At 42.9% G+C, this 19267-nt stretch overlaps 1 protein-coding gene across 8 annotated transcripts in view; it reads left to right on the top strand.

The window, feature by feature from the left end:
* The window catches only part of LOC121080579 (transcription factor 4-like), a 239926-nt gene that overhangs the window by 80716 nt on the left and 139943 nt on the right, over positions 1–19267 (top strand). For all 8 annotated transcript variants that reach the window (XM_040578703.1, XM_040578705.1, XM_040578702.1 and 5 more), the window contains one exon: positions 1967–2063. In XM_040578703.1, the coding sequence (XP_040434637.1) occupies positions 1967–2063 (97 nt within the window). The remainder of the gene's footprint in view (positions 1–1966; positions 2064–19267) is intronic.

The following is a 19267-nucleotide window of genomic DNA, read 5'->3' as shown; positions in this document are numbered from 1 at the left end:
GGTATCACTAAACCTGAGGAGAGGGCCAGTGCTCAGGCCCATGCCAGGGCTTGCTGGCCACTCCATGGCCACCCTTGGATGTCCCTGCCCTTCCTGCAGTGCCCCTTGGCCACTCCCTGCCTCTGGTGAGGGGGTTTCAGACCCTTCTCCTCGGGCAGGGGCTGGCAGCTGGGCGTTTCAGCATGTGTGGTATTCCCCCCCCCCCCCTTCGCTGGCACCATCCAAGCCCCAGGGCAGGTAGCCTGGCTGCTAGCCACCTGCCTGCCTCTGTGCTGAGGATGGGGCACGAGCATCCCCTGTGCTCCCCATGTCAGAGTGGGATCCCCCTCCAGGGAATGCAAGCACGGAGCTGCTATCTGGCATGGCAATATTCTGCGTTCGCTGGGATTGTGAGACAGCTGGACTCAGTAATTTCGATTGTGTCTGTAGACAGTTATCCAAATTCTTTAGACACCTCAGGATTGGGATGTCAGTTCCTTCGGTAGGGGAGAAGTGCTATTTCCAGCAGAGCAGCTGTGTGGCTCGCCCCGAGCAGCATGGTGTGGGCAGCCCTGCCAGTGGTCCGCACGGGCCACCCTGGCAGCCCTCTCCCCAGCCGGAGCATTGTGGCTTTGACTGTCCCCAGGGCTGGGCACTGCTTGTGCTTCAGTACCAAGATGATTATTTCTGTTTGCTTCCTGCAAATGCATGAATTACACTTATGCTGGGCAAAATGTGCCTTCGCTCTTACTTATGCCCTTATTTAAACAGTTTGTTTAAATTACTTTTTAATTGTTTTCTAATTAACGTGAAGGATCAGGGCTTGCGAGCAGTGCTGCTGGGAGCTCCATGCCCTTGAGCGTCTGCCTGGTGAGGAGAAACTCGGTTGCCCTGTTCATCCTCAAGCCGTCCTTTCCCCTTGGGGCAGGTCCTGCCCTCGGCGGACCTTGTGCCAGCTAAGGTTTTAGGGGGACATCTGCAGTGCTGCACCGCAGGCAGCTGAGGGGGGACCCTGCTTACAGCATGGGGGGACCCTGGCCCTGCTGCCGAAGGGGGGAAGCTCAACACCTTTTCTTATTCTGTCCTGCTTAACATCCATTACGTCATTACCACTCACATCTGTCAGTTTTATTTTTATCCCTTTTTTTTTCCTTGACACTTGTATTGCTTCCAAGGGAAAAATGTTTTGAAAAGTAAATTCTAAATTTGCACACACAATTATTTATGCATGCAAAAACTTGAATGTGAGTGTACAATGAAGTTTTGAGATATAAAGAAAAGAGCACAAGCCTGGGAAGAATCCTGGAGTTTCAATCAAGCCTGTGCATTAACTGGCAGTGTTATTCTGCAAACAGCCTGATCTCTCTCTTTCCTTCTTTGTAAAATGATGATGGTATTTCCACATTGGAGGAATTACTTTCTCGTGAGTTCTTCTGAACCAAAGAAACAAAACATTACATAACTGCTGCACTTGGCCAATATTTGTAGTTAAATTTAAGATTTTGCAAGTTGAGTGACTGAAAGCAGAAGGTTGTGCCAAAACTGTTTCAACAATTAGGGGCTTGATCCTGGAACGGTTTTTCTACGTCCTTGACTCTGTAGGTAGCATTTGGATTTAAAAAGCAAAATGTTAAAAGGAGTAATTCTCTGCTGTTCTTGCATGTGTTACAGGCAAGAGACTTATGCTAAGAGGGGGCTTTATGCTGAATTGCACAGCAAGAAATTCCAGGAACTTCATCTCAGTCACCCATTCAGGATTATCTGCATGACAAACTGAAGTCAATTACTAATGAAATAAAAATTGGAAACAGCTTTAAAAATGTTCTGGAACACGTCACTTCTAGCAGAATCAATAGGGAGAAAACAATAAAGGGAACAATATTTCTTATAGCTGGCTTAAAACTTAGAAGGGAAATAGGGACCTGTAGGTTTTGAAAAATGCTGTTTAAACTTGTAAAATTGTGTGTTTTCCCCAATTTGTTAACAGAACTATGGAGATGGGACTCACTATGATCATATGGCAAGCAGAGACCTTGGGTCACATGACAATCTCTCTCCTCCCTTTGTCAATTCCAGAATACAAAGTAAGAAATCGAATTTCCTAACTTGATTGTGTTGTTTAAAGTGGAATAAGTGAACCAGAAATAAAATTGAGGGCTTAAATTGGTCATCCTCATTTTTGGGGTTGACTGTACTCAACATAAGGGTGGGAACATGGATTTTTACTTTTATTTTTTTTAAGCTAGCATTCAAATCCAGAAATGTACACCAATGCTGTTTATTGAATAGACTTGTGTTTTCTCGCTGTGCGAGGGATATGACTTTTGATGCAGTAACTGCAATATTTGCTGAAAGAGGTAATGGTTATTTCCTAAGGCTCAGCCTTTCCTTTTCCAAGAAGTGACCGGTTGGCAGAGAAAATAAGGACATGCTCTGAGCAGGAATTTTAAAGTAGAAAAGGCTTTCTGAAAGTATGATAAATATATGTTCGCAAAAGGGAACAGATAAGTGGTGAGGGATGCCGAAGCCATTGTTTGTTTTGGAGCGTGATGGATTGCTGCCTGCTGGGACCTGTGAGCTGCAAACTCCTGGATTTCAGGCGAGGGTAGTTGCAGCCTATTCTGCTCTAAAGGAGTGAGATTTTGCCCAGGGCGTTTGGCAAGGACCCTCCTTCCACCCCACACCTCATGATAGAAAGTTTTGACACCCCTGAACAATCATTTTAGCTTAGCAGCAAACACCATAGCAGTATGAAGAGAGGCTATAATTATTTGTAAGTGAATGATAGCTACTTTAATTACGCTTGGTAAATGAGTTTGGTTAAAGTAAATATATGATGTGAAAATATTAGTAATGCTTATGCTTGGCCAAGATCACACCCTTCTTCTGCAGTTGTCAATGAACTAACCAAATGCTTTGCTTTAAAGGATTGAATGTGAGCCAAAAAAGCCATGGAGCTGTAACTGCGATATATCATTCTTCAGCTCTAATATACGTCCCTAAAATATGCCTTGTCTTTTACTATTGGGAAATAATTTGTGAGTTGTTTAACATATGGGACAATGTTGGAGCTTGTAGAAATTTGTGTGTATTCACGTACAAAACATGGTTACAACAGTTTTAAAGGGTCTAATATAAGCCAAAAAAAGCATGGAAACTTCAACACTCCCTTCTTAACTCACGCCATGGGGCTTAGGTAGTACATAGAGACACTTTGCAAATAGCCACACACTTCTGTGAAACCCACTGGGTTGCCTGGTGCTTTCAAGTATAACCTTTAATTTGAGTCTTTAGAACTTAAAAGTGTCTTTCTCTCTTCTGCCTGCCCTTGGGTTACAGAAAACTCTCATTCCTGACTCAGATTGTTTTTGCCTGTCTTAGTGAAAATGCTGGTTTCACTTGGTGTAAGAAATAGTTGTTAAAGAAAAATACTTTTGGAGGCACATGATTAAAGAATTAAGCCATGGAATACTCTGACTAGGAGCTTTGGAAAGCTTGACAGATCTATAGAAGGTTCCAGTCATCACAGTCAGAGGGGTCTGCACAGCCAGTGCTTGCCTGGCCGTGGCTCCGCAGCCCCAGATGGGAGCCGGCCAGCATCCTCACAGTGTGTGGTCCTAAGTGCCCTGAGATTTTTTGGGGTTTATGACACTTGGTAGTTTCAACTGGAAATAAGACCGGTGATGCTCCTACACACACAGATGAAGGCATGTGTGAGTGCATGGCAAGCGACTAACAGCTTTTGACAACTGTGCTATTGCACAGTAATGCACGTGTGCTGCTGGGGCCGTCAGCTGCCCTCTGCAACCCATGGAGGGCAAAAAACCCCTTTTTTGTGACCATGCTTTAGTATCATTCCTTTGGTAATTGGAGTGGACTCTTCCTCTGTTGGGGAGAAACTTTGCTCCCGGTTTTGTTCTGCTCCTGGGCACGGGGCATTGTTGTGGGAGGAGGAGGGATGGCTGCTGGGACGCGTGCACCTTCCCTTCCCAGTTGGACACCCCCGAAGGCCTTGGCTGGGAGGGCTGGTCCTGTCCCATGGGGGAATGGAGACCCTGACCCAGTACCGGGCTGTGGTGACCAGTGGCACTGCTATGGAGGACTGGCTGTGTGAAGCATCACCCTAACAAAGGCCATTGTCAGTCTACACTGGTCACGTCTGTATTTATGGCTTCAGGAGAAACCTATAATCCTGTGGGGATGAGCAATGCCCAGTGCTGTTTGCTCAGCTGGAGGCTGCCCGCAATGCCAGCTTGTGACTCCTGTTGCTCCAAATGTGTTTTATTGTTCCCTTTTCCTGGCAGGTCTTCCAACTCCCCCAAGGAAAGGTCCCCGTAAACTTCGGTGTTATACAGCTGGCATCTGCAGAGCCATGCCATCATTTTCCTTCCATGCTTCTCTTTCTCTTGGCAACTGATAGAACCTGACGAGCATCCAGCTTGAACTGGTTTTATACTGGTGTGTACTGTTGACTTGAATGGAGTTGCTCCTGATTTCAGGTGGTTTTCCAGGCAAGGTCTTTGTTGTTGCTGCTGGGGATAGGTATCACTGACCCCATACCTGTGAACCACAAACGTTTGCAGACAGGGTGTGCTTAAATGAGGGCTTATGCTGTATTTTATTTTTCAGACAATTGTTTTTAAAACACATTTTTATGTGACCAGTGTCTAGCAAGGAGCCTGTGAGTTAGGCTTTGGAGCAAGTCTTGTGGGGAGGAGCAGGGAGTTGTAAAGCTGCATACATTACTCAACTCCTCAGACTTCTGCTTGTGTGTACTCGGATGCAGATTGCTTTGTGTGCATCTGGAGTCCTGCTGCCCTGCTAGGTATTTTGTATTTTCTTAAGAGTATCTAAAGAGTAGTAATTTGGCCCAGCAATGAAGTGTGCATGGGCAGATAGCTGTGGTGGGTATTGCACGTCACTTATTGCTTCTCATTGCCTCTCCCATTTCCAGGTGTGCTCTTTGGGAATGGTTTCTTATTCTACTACCTGGAATATCTTGCTAGTACATTAAATCATTTACCAATGTACAGTACTTGCTTCTAAACCCACTGTAGCTTAATGGAGCATTTCACTGCAAGGATTAGATTGAGGTTTCGTGTGCTGCTGAAGAAAGCTGCTGGCTTATGTGGTGACCTTTGAATCTCATCTGGGTTAGCGGTTGATATTTTGATTTGGTTACTGTGGTCATATTGTGACAGCTGCTGGTTGATTATAATTCAGTCCCTCTTCTCTGTTTGCCTACCAGGAATATTTAGGTTTGTGTTGCTTCAAAGTGCTCTAAGCACCTGGAATTTAACCTGGTGCTTTGCACAAGGTGAAGTGTTGTGAATGCGTGTGGTCACCAGCTGCTGTCTGCCAGACAGGTGGTCACAGTGTACCTGGGTCCCCCCTGTAGTAGTGAGAAACTTGCAGTGGGAGAAAAATTTCCCTGAGACTTACAAAGCTGATATAACCTAGTTGGATGAATATAGTAAAAATGAGAATAGATAAGATCCAAGGCACTTTTCTTATTTTTTTGCATGGACAGTTTGTGTCTTCCTCCCCTTTGCATGTAATATTTCTGGTGTTCACAGTAGTGATTTTAGATACCTTATTGAAAAAGTTCCTACGCTACTAACCAGAAGACAATATTTAGTTTCTGATATTGCTTTGAGTGTCTCCAAAAGGATGTAAGGTCACTTAATGTAGAACTCTTAATAGTTGTAGGTGTTGGTTGGTGATCTCGTATGCGAAAACAAAATCTTTGCTTGCATTTCTTTTCTCTTTCGATTGCTAGACACAAAATGAAGAACAGATACAATTTGTTTTACTTTCTTCCCTGTTGTCTGCTTCAGCTCGATGCTGCACTGCTTCGGTTTGAACTCTTAGATAATCACTTACCTGACGGGCTTTTGGGAGGGCTGGTGTGTGCATTTGCCAGTGACTGGCACTTCTATCACAAAATAAATATTTTCCTCTCTGGTTTCTTCCCTTTTAAAAATCTCCAACTCATAATTTGCCTCTTAGCATTGTTATTTCAGAGAAGGTGGCACTTTCTCACAGTTGGAGTGGCTGAGCGGTGCCAGTGCCAGCACAGTGCTGGGGGAGCTGGGGCGGTGTGGGCTGCCTGCCGTGCTGGTGGCAGTGCTTGTGCCCAGGGTTCCTGGGGAGCCCCCCTCGGCTGCCGAGCTGTGGCGTGTTCTTGGCAAGTCCTTCAGCGTCTCTGTGCTCAAACGTGCCTTCCTATTTATCTGTCTGAAGAACGTGCACTATGTATTTTGCAGGGGTTTTATGAGATGTGATGAATTACTGTCTGGAAAACATCCCGAGTCCCTTGAATACTCTCTATAGATGCCAATTTTTAATGCTACGATAGCTCTTGTCTCCATACAAATATTGCTGTAGCGTTTGCCTTTAATCCATACAGCTTTGATTCTGTTACTGTTATTATAAGTAGAACTGGAATTTTTGCAGATCAGTTAAGTTTACCCAACGCAGCATTATAAGGCCTTGCTTTCAATTGCTAAACTGTAAACATTTGGGATGAAATTTTCCATGCTGTGTATCTGATTCAGCCTGATTATTATTTTTTTTAACCTTCTGCAGAAATGATTTCAACATTTCCTAAAATGAGATTACATTTCATCCTGGCAGATTTTTTATTTTCTCAGTTAATGTTCGTGATGTGCCAGACACTAATTCTTTTTCACACCACCTCTGTTATGTCAGGTGGCTTTGGTTCCTGTTTTGCAGCTGGAGAAGCAAAGGTACATGAGGAACCATGAGGGAAATGTCAAAAACTGTCCAGCAATTTTAAGTTGTAAATTTGAAATGGAAAAGACTTTGACGGTCTCAGTTCTTGCATTCAGCGGCACTCAAAGATGCCACCACTTGGGGAAATTGTGGTTGTGATGCTTTGTGTGGGTCATCCACGTTATGGGAACACAGACTCAGTAGCCACTTAAGTCTCTTAGTGGTGCCTGTTTTTTGTTGCTGTTTCCTAAAGCCTTTTCAGGGCAATGCAGTATTGAAGGAGCCTTGCAACTTATGGTGGCTAGAAAATGAAGAACTGACTATTGTATTTGAAAAAAAGTAAATTCTATGTAATGTATAGAAAGAAACAGGTGACTGCTTTTTTTAAAAAAAAGCAGTGAAAGGTGAATTTTCAGGAATCACAAGCAGAACGATGTTTTCCAGAACATTCTGTGGCTGCCTGAAAATCTATAGCATTAACTGAGATGAGTTTTAACAACAGAAAACTTAACAAGTAAAAAGATCAGGAAAGGCCTTGAGAAACCAAAGAGCTAGAAATCCTAGACTTCCCTTTTGATTTAAAGTATTTTGTATTTGTGCAGCTGACACAACCCAGAACCTGCAGTTTTAGGAAGCTTTGCTGAACTGGTGCTGTGTGACAGGCGAGTGCCCAGGGATTCCCCAGCCACCTGGAAAATGGGAGGAGCGATCTGACCATACTAGTTTCCACCTGGAGATGAGGCAGTTTGGGGTGGATAGAGTAGGGATGCAACTGCAGCAGTGCTGGGGAGGGGATAGGTACTGGTATCGGAGTTCCTTACAAAGCACGATGACTGCCACGTCCCCGAAGGACACTGAAGCCCATGGTGTGGCTGGACTGCAAGGCAGCCTTTGACGTGGTCCTGTGGGCATGGATGGAAGATGTTCTGGGGCCGTGAGCAGAGCTGCTGTTTCTATAGAGACCCACTATGACCTGGAGAAGGCAGGTCCCCCGGTGCAGGACCGCTTCCCACAGAGGCAGAGCTCTCTGGCTTGCTGAGACAGTGGGAGCTTTGGAGCTGTTCAGAGGAAGGGCTGAAAACCTGAATTCAGCTGACAGGTTTGAGCTATTTGGCTCGTTTGGCAAGTTGTGCCTCCAAGTCTGCATCTGGCATCGTGGTTATTTTGGTTCTATGTTTTTATTCACTTCTCAATTCACTGAACTTCCCTTGCAACAAGTAAGTGAATCCATGAAAATCCATCCAGTGAATGCTGTATGGATATACATGCCCACCCACCTAACTCTTGTTCTTTCCATCCCCATGTGAGTACAGAAGGGAAGATCTGAGACTGGGTTTTCAACTTAAATCCAGGAAAAGTAATCTATCAAGGTTTCTTTACCAAATCTAAAATTGCTTCGCCAACCAAAATACCTCGTTTTCAACGTCTCAAAGCTTTAAAAAAGGCACTAATCTGGGAAATAAATGTGCTGCCTTACATATTGAGGGACCAAGGCACTGTAAATGCACCTCCAAGAACTGAATTACAAACCAGCAACTGATTTCCAGATATGGTCTATTTTGCTTTCTAATGGACATGTATCTAATTTACATGTAAGTTAAGGCTCTGTCTTCCTTCCCTTACCTATGAACAGCTGGACAGGATTTCTTCCAGCCTTTTTTCTGGATTTGTTTTAGTGGTTTCTGCACAACAAAGTAGAAGTGGTTCTGGAAAACCCTGAGCAACAGTTTGAGTTTATGCAAGGCTTCAAGGCTGAGACCTGAGGAGCTTAGATGTAGCGCTTTAGCTTTCTAAGATAAGGGCAATGAAAATCACGTGATTTACTGTCAGCTGGGACCTTGAAGGGTGCCTTAAAAATGCTTTGTAGAAGACACTGGCTCACGTATCCCTTATTGCTGCGGATTAAGCCTGCTGCTTCTCTTGTCTCGCTTGCCTGTGAACAAAATCAACAGGAAAAATCTGGGCTGCAAAGCATTTTGTAGAGGTAGATATAAATATGTTACTGTTCCCAATCAAGAGTTAATGTATTTTACAGCAAGTCAATCCTGCAAGTGCTGCCAGTCAGGATTCTGAGCTTCAGCATTCAACCCCAGCCTCTTATACAGTCCTGAAGAGAAGAAATTACAAGGATGTTTCCATTTATTTGAGGAGTGAGCAGCAGATGTATAAATAAACTGTAGACTCTGGCAATTAATGTCTGCATACTGAGCAAAGAATTGAAATATTATTTTGTACTACATAGTTTTCGGTGAAGTTTACATTCCATTGTATTTTGTTCTTAAACAAGCCCAAGCATTTTTAATAAGTTTTGTGTGACAGTTGTATTCTGCGTAGTGTGGCATAGTCTAGAGCTGTGTGAAAAATTTGCATTGAACTGCAAATGTATTTGATCTCTATTTGGAGTACAAATTGTAAGTTTGCAAAATACTGCCTGAAGTTATTCTCCCTGTGGGCAGAAAGGAAGGTCCTCCTGCTAATCATCCAGACTTTTCTTCTGCAGACCTTGGAGGGTTTTGAGCCTGCCATTGGGGTGGCCCTGGAATGGGAATCGGGGCATGGAGTGGCAGCATGAAAAGCATGGAGCGTGTGCAGGTGTTGGGTAACAGCTGCTCCGGGTGGAGCTGGCTCAGGAACCTCTGTCGGGCTTCTCCTGAAGAAAGCACAACCGGCATTGAGCTACATGGGGTCCACTGGGCTCCATGACTGGGTTTATTTGCTTTGAGACACCACGGGTTTCTGCATTGCAAAGCACATCAATAGAGAAGTGGCTTTTAAAGTAACATCCAGAAGGTTAATGAGCTTCTGCCCTTTAGATAGCTGAACGGAGTTTGGCTTTCAAACAAGTGTTTGCTGTTCTCCAGCTGAGCTGATATTAGTGGCAGAGGGAATTTGAGCTCACATGTGTTTGAGCATTAAAAGAAATGTGTGACTTCCTTAAAATATTCATGGAGAGGAAAGAAATCCTATTTCTAGAAAACCTTACCCCGCCAGGAATACTGTTGTTAGGCATTTAAAGGAAAAAAACCCAAAACCTCCACAAAACAAAAAACCCGACAGCCCCCCCTAAAAAAAAAAAAAAGAAAAAAAAATCCAACCAACCACCCTGAGTTGTTTGCAGTCCCATAATTGGTGAGCATACACCTCTAGTAGCGGCATGCTTCTGGGGGATAGTCGGCCTGGATGTGGAATAGATTTGCATTACAGCTGGAAAGTATACATGTGGGAAAATCTGTGAAACAAAACATATTTGTTGAATTACTAGGTCATTTACATAGCTGCTCCAGTCATGGTCCGTTAAACAGGCAAAAACAATGGGTTTGTTCTGTTCTCTAGTTAAGTCACAGAATGTGTAAAACAATGCTGAGTTAGCTGGATAATTAATAATTGTTTTGAGTCCCTATGTACCTTAAGTTTGGACTTCATGGTGTATAGAGATGCTGAATTGAATGAGGCGTTTGCTAAATAAGATCAACTTATTTTGTAGGTCTTGGTGCATTCTTCTAGAGAAAACAGCCAAAGCTGCGAGGTAGCTGCACCCCAATGCTGCCTCTGTTAGCCACAGGCACAGCCTGGGCAGCACGTTGCTGGACAGAACTAACGGCCATCTGCATTTCCCCAGCAGATTTCTTCTAAGGCTTTTTTCTGAGGGCATCCAGGAGAGAAAATTGCTATAGTCTTCTGTAGGAAGATGTGGTAGTCTCGAAGCAAAACCTGATTTTTACTTTTGGAGTTAAACTTAATTCTCTCTCAAAACTCCTTCTGACGGGTTCTGTAACGACTTCTCTATTCTTGTCCCCAGCCTTCAGCCTCAAGTGCTGCTCTGGATTTAGCACATTTGGTCAAATGCACAGAATGTACAAAATCAAATATAAAACAGTTCCAATGGAAATGATAAAAAGGGTATGACAGGAGGGTACAGTAATTCTCTACAGCATCATGCCAATAGATACATCTTACCATATGGTCTGAATTAAGGACAGCACCAGTTCTCATACTATACAAGGCTGATGGTATACTATGTCTATGCTTTGATCCTTGTACCATGTGAAATAAGAAATGTAGCATGCATTTAACAGGAACCATCAGTGCTTTAATTAGATTATATTTATTTTTAACTAAAATCAGAGTACTTAGATACGTTTCTTTATTCTGCAAACTTTTACTATGTGATTGTGGTCTTAAGCATACTCAATGGTTCTAAAAAGAGTACAGAACGAGAAGTGATGGAGAAGGATATTCTGGGAAGTAAACATGCTGACTAAATGTGATAAAGAAGAGATTAGGCCAATGATCAAATATTAAAAAGAGTGGCATTGTGTGTGCATGTATATGTGTGTGTGAGAGAATTATCCTGAAAAAGCAGTTTTGATTAATTCTTGGATGAGGAAGCTATGTAAACAGGTCAGCAAGAATTTAGTTAGTTACAAGCATTTTTAATTTGTTGTTTAAATACCTTTTAATTATTATATCTGTATAAACATGTTTGTATCCTTTCTACTATTTATATTTTTATATGTCACTAGGATTGAAGATGCCTGATTCTGGTTCACATGGCCAGCAAATTTTGGTTTTCCAAATATGCCTTCTAGGAGAATATTTTTTTTTGTACTTCCTGAATTTTAACTTTAATGTAAATCTCATAGCTAGCGAATTGATTCCAAAGAGAGTTTTGGCTGAGATTACAAATTTCCTGTGGGATGTGGAACAGCACTCAGAAGGTAACTGGACATCTGAACAGTGCTTGTTTTAGGAAGTATTACATGGAGAAGTTTGCAGGCATCACTAGAAGTTGGCCCAATGGCTGTAACCTGTTTAATCATTCTTTATTTTGAGTAGCAAACCAAAACAAATCAAGAAAAAAAAAAAAGAAGAAACAAGAGAAAATTAGTGAAACTTTGGAGTAACTGTTGTTGATTAGGCATTAAAATGGGCTCAAAGCCAGGACAATACTTTTAGTAATTTTAAAAGCACTAAGTTACCTGCTGATAGTAAGGCGAGGTGTGCAAACAGAGCAGCTGTCATATTCAGAGTGTAGCTCACATTTAGCTTTGTATATTAGAACCCATTTTCCCAGGGAATAGAAAGATGATGCCTTATAAATATGCAACATCAAGGGGAATTGGTACCCACTGAAAAATAAGTGTAACGAGTATATTCTACACAGCTATGGTAAGAATAAATAATATCATGAAAAGCATACTAACATCCTAATATAGAAGAACAAGCACGGCAAAAAGTAATAGTAAGAAAGGAAGGCAAGAATATAAGATGTGTTCTCTGAACTTGATGTTTTACGTGGAATGAGGTTCAATGTTAAAAAATGATCTGAAAGCAAAGAGAGAAAGGAACAACCGTACATAGTTAAGATGAATAATCATGAAAGATGATTGCAATGCATAAAGAAGGGGAGGTCAGTAAAGTAGATTTTAGGACCTCTTAAAGATGGAATGGGTGATTTATTGACAGATGATGTAGACACTGCTAAAAAATGGATTTTTTCGCCTCAGTGTTCACAAAAGAGGATGGGGAACAGATGCCAGAATCAGATATAAATTTTCCAGGAGAGAGGCAAGAAATATTGAAGGTAATAGGGATTATTCCAGAATGGGTGATCACACGGTGGGCGAGAACATCAGTAGATGGATTAAACTCTATAGAGGAGCCATCACAGAATTCTTAAGTAAGAGAAAGGACTATTTTATGTTTGCAGGGGGAAAAAAAAACCAAACTACTAACTCGCTCCCCTCAGTTCCAAAGTGTCCTTAGCTGTCCACCAAGATAACCAGGAGGGGAGCTGTTCTTTTGCCACAGCAGCACAGTGCTTTTGTCCCATATAGACTTTCATTGACGAGTTTTGTGCATGGCACTCTGGTTTAGTTCTTTTGAAACTATTTTGAATATTTACAGTATATTTTATATGGATGAGTCCAGTCTCCACAAAATGTACATTCCTGTATGGAAGGGAAACTGAACTCGGTTGGGTCAGCAGAAAATGTTGAGGGAACCGTTGCTGATCCAGAACTGTAAGGTTTCCAAGTGGTTTCTGCTCTGTGGTGTGTTCTGCCACCTTAGAGAAGATTGTTGATAGCTTTTACTTCTGCCAGAATAAACATATTCTCTATCTGATGGGAAGGTTGATATTATGTGGTCTGATGTGCAGGTTTGAAGGCGAGATTTGTCAGGTCATAGCTACATCTAGAATGTTTTTGTCTTTGTGGTCTCTAGGAGCATGCAAGACCAAGGCATATGTGCTTCTTATGTTTGCTCTCGGGTTCAGAGTTAACTCTCGGCCAGAGTCTGGACCTGGGTCTATGTAGAACTAATACCCAAAGTTTTGATGCTCTTCTTTCTGAGCCTCTTAATGATCTAGAAGAATCATGCTTTTGCTGGCACAGTCTTCAGTATGAGCTTGAGTGAGCTTCACGCTTTCATGAATGATTGAACTTACACGTTCAGTGTAACAAGGGAGTTTCATCTTAGTCATCTTGCCAGCATCATCCTCGAGCCTAGTGTTTCTTGAGAGGTTTTTTTGTTTTCACATATTTGATATCGAAGGTTCTCACGCCTCTTCCCAGGCCAGATTCATTAGTTTCTTGTACTCATTAGGTTTGGCTGTCTTCACAGGAATGGTGTCTGAGTGACTGACAGGCAGTAGCACTGAAGCTGGAGGCAAAATGAGATGTTTAATTTCCGATGAACAGGCAAACATGAAAACCAAGGGAGGTAACAGGTAGAATATTTAAGACTGAGTTAAGCTGTTGCAGGGCTGTGGACTTGAGACTTGTGGTCTTCCTCAGTGCATACATTAGGGAAACATAAATTAAAATTTACCAGTATTTGCTGGATTGTGAAAAAAACAGTGCAAACTGAAACTGAACTGAGATTGTCAATTTGGCAGAGGAGATCTTTAGGTACCCAGCTGATTCAGCAAAATACTTTATCTTTAAAACCTTGCAATACCTTAGAAATAGAATTCAGATCAAACAAAATTTCACATCCCCCAGGCAGAAGTTTCTGTCTGATACTTTGGAAAGCTTTTGCAGAAGACCATAACCTTGAGTGGAGTCTTACCCTCTTCCCAAATGCAGATTTTCTGCTACCGGCAGTTTTTTTTCTGTTGGTTTCTCATCTCTGCAGCTGCAGGGCAAATGTTCTAGCAGAGAGGCAGTTCTGCCTTCATCTCATCTTCCTCCCTTGACCTGCAGATTGGAAGTGTGCTTTGTGTTTGCTGGTCATCCTGAGGAGATACACCTTCTGGTACCTCCACCCATTCTCTTTGGTAGCATCTGAAATGATAAAGGCTGGTATCTGAGGAATGGCAGTATGTTTGGTAGGCTGATGTATCTCGTGAAACTTTTGCCTAAACTTAACTAGACCTTCATTTTAAGTATCTTCTGCCAGCTTCTGTTGGAAAAGTAAAATACAGATGCACTTTAACTTGGATAATACTTTGTGTGATTATCGTGATGGAAATATGTTCTGGCCTCAGTAGCCTTCTATGACGCCACCAACCTCTGAAATAGTGTCTCTTGGGATGTAAGGGATTGCAAAGGAATCTGAATAGGTGATAAATTCTCTCATAATCCCTGTTTTGTGGACAGAAACATCCAAATGCAATCAGAGACTGAGCTTATTGCTGTAGCCCTCTGCTTGTCCGTGTTTACATTCTTGGAGCTCTCTGCCACGCTCCTAGTAGTGACCAAATAACATTCTCACTGCTCAGTTTAGTTAGCGTCCTAAATCCACTCGGTGTAGTCCTCGTTTTCTATTGATGGAAACTGTTGAAAGCCTAGAGCTTTCCAAGCATGAGTGGCTATAGAAGTCACATGTAAAATGTGTCATTTTTCTAGAGAGCATGCCCAGGTTATGTTGGTGTGATAGAATCATGGGTGTTCACTTGAGAATGAGTTTTGTTACACAGGTGCTTTGGCCTTTTGTTAACACAAAAATCACTTCTCCCTGCCCATCAGCAGAATTTTCCACACATATAACACACCCAAAGTTCTAGCCATCCTAAAATATGTTCTGCGCTTTTTTGTTGTGGTTGGATTCAAGGCAACGGAGCTTCAGCCTTCGCATCTCTGAGTTTCTCTCTACTAAGGGTTTGCAAGCGGGACTGAAATTCACTATTGAATTGCTTCTGCTTTTCTGCAGAATGGAGCGAGAGACTTTTAGCGCCTCTGGAGTACTTGACTTGCACATGCAGAATGTGCTTTTAGGTCAGCCTGGGGAGTTCCCTTCCTGCCCTCCTTTCTGGGGGTAAGCCAGGTAGAGTGGCAGGTTAGTGAGGCAATAGCAAGGATCTGCTTGGTAGGCTTATAAACACTAGCGGAGCATGGCAGCCTGAGCTGTGTAGTGTTTAACTTGATCATTTAAATAGCCAGTCCTTTTCAGTGTGTTTCGTTTGACTAGGTTTCACCTCTTTGTATGGCAGAACTATTCTTTGTCTAACTTTGATTATTTTTTTTTACATGTGAAATGGTTTTGATCACATTATATGGAGCTGTCATCACACCCTGAACAGTTGCAATTTCTGTGCCTGCTCATGTGGTGCACACCTGTAACATGTTGGGAACGGACTTGGCTTTGAAGCTAGACTTCTTCTCTCATAAGAGTCCACATATTTCTTCCATCATGTAATGAGATTTGCTGATGATACAAAACTGAGGGGAGCAAGCTGCACTTATAGAGAGGCAATATAAAATACAGCTTTGGCTATGGTCCTGCAGTTGGATCCATGCGGGAGGAGTCCTGCCACAGTGCTGAGCCCTGTTGACTCGAACACAGCCCTGTGTAGTAATAAAAATCTGCTTGTGAGTCTGTTGCTATAGCTTATTTTCTCTAACGCTTTCAAGATTCTTAAAACGTGTAGCAAAATCGTGACTTAAAGGTAGAGGGAGCATGAAAGTAAAAGGGGAGGAAAGGAAAGATGTGCTACTGGGAGCATTTGAAAAAAGCTCGTGGTTGAGAGAGGCCATGACATTATCCCAGATGTCACGGAGTGGTGAGTGGATGTCCCTCTTATCCCATCCAGAGATGGAGAGCAGCCAGCTGCACGCCCATGATAGAAACAAGGGTGCTGTGGGATCTTAGGAGGCTTTAAAAATATAGAAAGGACTTTTCTGATTCAGGCCCCAAGATGAATAAGGAGGGGAAGAGGTTGACATGAACCTGCTTCTTTTCTCACGTGCTTAAACAGAAGAGGAACTGTGGTGAGCACTGGAGGGAACAGGAACCTGTGTTCTGCTTCCGCGACTGGGGCAGGAAGCTGACCTGGAAATTCGTCAGCAGAGCTAAGAACAGGCTCTCTGTGTAGTCCTATTCAGGGTGATTGGGGCTGCAAGATGAGGCCCTTCCATGTTCTGTGTAGGCTCGTGTTGCTGTTTAATGGAGAGAGACAGATCTGCGGGTTGATGGAAAACAGCGCATTTAAACCTTCGCCCCAAACCAAAATAGGTTTGTTTTTTCTTTTGGGGTGTGTGTGTGGATTTTTCTTTTTTTATTTTCCCGAAGCTAATGATCTGAGATTCATGAGCAAAGATTGAATAAAAGTCAAAGGAAACTATTTTGGCACTTTATAAGGGATGAGTGAGGCCACATCCGTAATCCTGTGCACAGTTCTTGTCACCTTATTATTAGAGCTCTGTAAATCCGGCAAGGATTTGTATTTGCCAAATATACCTCTGGCCTAGAATTGGGCTTATATTTGGAATTCAGGCCAATTTTAACGCCTGTGCAGTTTGTAATTTTTGCCAGTTTTAAGCAAAATAACAGGAAAGAAGATAATGAAGGACAGAGGAATCAGGAAAGCAGAAAACTAAGAGAGGCAGGAACTAGAAAGAGATTAAAAAAAAGACAAAGGAATACAAAACTCATTCCTTCTTTTTTCATTTAACTTCTCCCTTCATTCTTCATTGTTGCTCTGAATTTAGAATAATCAAATTCAGCCACTCTTCTGCTCTGTTTGTGCTCACATTTGTTTTTTAATTTGCAAACTTCTCCCTTAATCTCTCTCTCATAAATATTCCCCTCCTCCATTTTAACTTTTCCTGTGCCCCTTGGTGGATATGCTGGCTGTGAAAATTTTCCTGGTGCACAGGCACCTTGATGTACATGCATACCAGCAAGATTAAAATTCTAAGGACTGGAAAGTATTGCGCTCGCCTTTGTGAAATAAGCCTCGCAAAGACGCTGGTGAGACAGATGATTTGCTGATGTTATCTCATCCCATATGTAGGTTAGGTGAAATTGGCAGAGATACACTCCCCGACAGTGGAAAACCCCACAAGACTTTCTGAAGGTCAGGGTGAGAGTGTCAGAGTTGCTTTCCCCATGGGCCGGCCCTGTAGGCTGGTCCAGGTGGAATGGTCCGAGGGGATTTGGCTAAATTAAGGGTAGGGAAGCTGTGACTTCCCCAAGGTCAGCAGGAGAATCAAAGGCAGAACTGGAATAAAATCCAGTAATGAGGTGCAAGAAGCCCTGGATTCTGGCTGGAGGTAATACCAGTCTCCTGTTTAAGTTTGCAATTTTACGTTACTGGGAGCTCACAGTTTTAACTGAAGGTGCTTAAATTGCAGCTTTTAAGTACAGTGTGAACCTGCTGCTGCTCCTCTGTCATGCTGGCTGTCGTTATCCATCCGAGAGACCCTAGCACAGCCAAGTGCTCTGTATCAGTTATCTACATTACTTCAGCAGCTCTGGTGGGAGGTGTCCATGCCATGTGCCTCATCCTCCGTTGCTCAGCCGCTGGGCCGGAGTGGAGGAGCAGGGCTGGAGACACTGGCTGCAGGTGCACAAAGAACCCGGGTCTGTACTGGTTTTAATGGGAGATAATTATCTATCTCGTATAGTTGCATGGGATGGGTGTAGCTGGTTTATTGCATTATTTGGTTGCCTTCTGCAATGATGATTCATTGGTTATTAATACATATGGATTTGTACATGGCATAGGAATGATACTGGAATATGGAACGTGCCACAGTGGCAAGCTAACGTGAGTGTCGACTTTGAGGACTCCCTCATGTGGGAAGGGGGAAAGGCAGGTTTGCCTCCTGCAAGGAGGATGGGATTGCACAGGGTCACTTCTGAAGGCTGGGGGGAATGCTACAAGGCTGTTTGATCCTGTGATGAATGAGAAACTGGTCATAAGCCTTGAGCTGAGCAAAGGCCAGATGGGAAAGGAATTACATGCAGTTCTCATGCACCCCTAAATTATTTTCTCTGAATTAATGGCCAGCAGTAGAACCAGATATGGTGAGAAGTTAAAAATAGAAACGTGTTGGTATTTGGAATAAATGTCCTGGTTAGTGGGCTGGTCTCCAACACAAACCAACCCAGGTAGGTTTGCGTATGTCCTGGAATTCCTTCTGTTTCATGCACCCTGGCCTGGCGCTTGCTGCACCACTCAGTACAGTCTCTGAGTGAGTGCTGTGGACAACAGCAGAGCAGGGTGATGTATTTTTCTTTGCAAATGCTATCTTTGGTTCTCTTGTGTGCTTTAGTGACTGTGCACTTCTTTTTCTGGAGACACATGGAAAACTAATATGTTTTCTGAACTTCAGGACAACATCTGAACTTGCAGGACTCCCTTGCCCTCCCTTGCCAATTTGCATTTTATCGGTGTTAAAAGCTTTGCTTCTCCCTTGCCCCTTGCCTCCTCCAGCCCTGCCAGAATACGACGTGTAACCTAGTAGGCTCCTCTCAGCAGCTTTGGCACGAAGCTCATAAGGCAAAGTAATCTCTAGGAATAAAGCAGGTATTTCCCATCCCTGGGTAGCCGAAGCAGCAGGGGTGTGGCACAGAGGTGCATCGCCACACAGACAGGCTCGGCAGCAGCAACTGATCATTATTTTTCAGGTTTTGTGATTTACCTGCTGTGCTCAATGTAACAAAAAAAAATGAAATCTCTGTATTTATACTGGAAGGGGGAGGAGATGGTGTTTTAGTGCCTTTGATCTGGAGCTAGAATAGGCTCAGCTTTTGGAAATTTAATTTGAAAGAATCCAACGTACACATCTGCTTTTTGTACTGCAATTTTTTTTAGCCAAAAAAATATAAATTTATTAATGCAAATATGTGGATTCTGCTTGTTGGAAGAGAAGGAAGCCCATTTGAAACATAAGTTGACTCTTTTTCTTTATAGCACTAGAAAATGTTAATAGGTACGATGGGTGCTAGCATCACGGAGTTAATAGGCAAAGTTTTGTGTGAGCAAGCAGACAGCATAAAATGGTAGAATACTTCTGGGAGCATACAGATTTCTGGGAAATATAATAAGCGAGTGTTTCCAAGGTACTAATGAAAAGAATGGGGGTGTGTGGAATTCTCTTGATAAGCGGTTTAAAAACAACAACAAAACAAGCATGTCATAAAACTGCTTTGTGAGCTTGCCTGGGTTGGGAGATGGAAGGAGCCTGTGCTGCCCACAAGGAAGCGGAGGGTTTATTTCAGTTGCTCTGCTGATGCCCAGCGTGCTCTAAAATTAGTTGTGCCTTGTAAATTGAACGTGATCCAAAATTCAAGGTAGATACTTTCAAAATATTACTTAAGAGAT

This window comes from Falco naumanni, chromosome W (assembly GCF_017639655.2).
Source record: "Falco naumanni isolate bFalNau1 chromosome W, bFalNau1.pat, whole genome shotgun sequence".
Taxonomy (NCBI): Eukaryota; Metazoa; Chordata; class Aves; order Falconiformes; family Falconidae; genus Falco; species Falco naumanni.
This window is presented reverse-complemented; position numbering and strand designations above follow the sequence as displayed.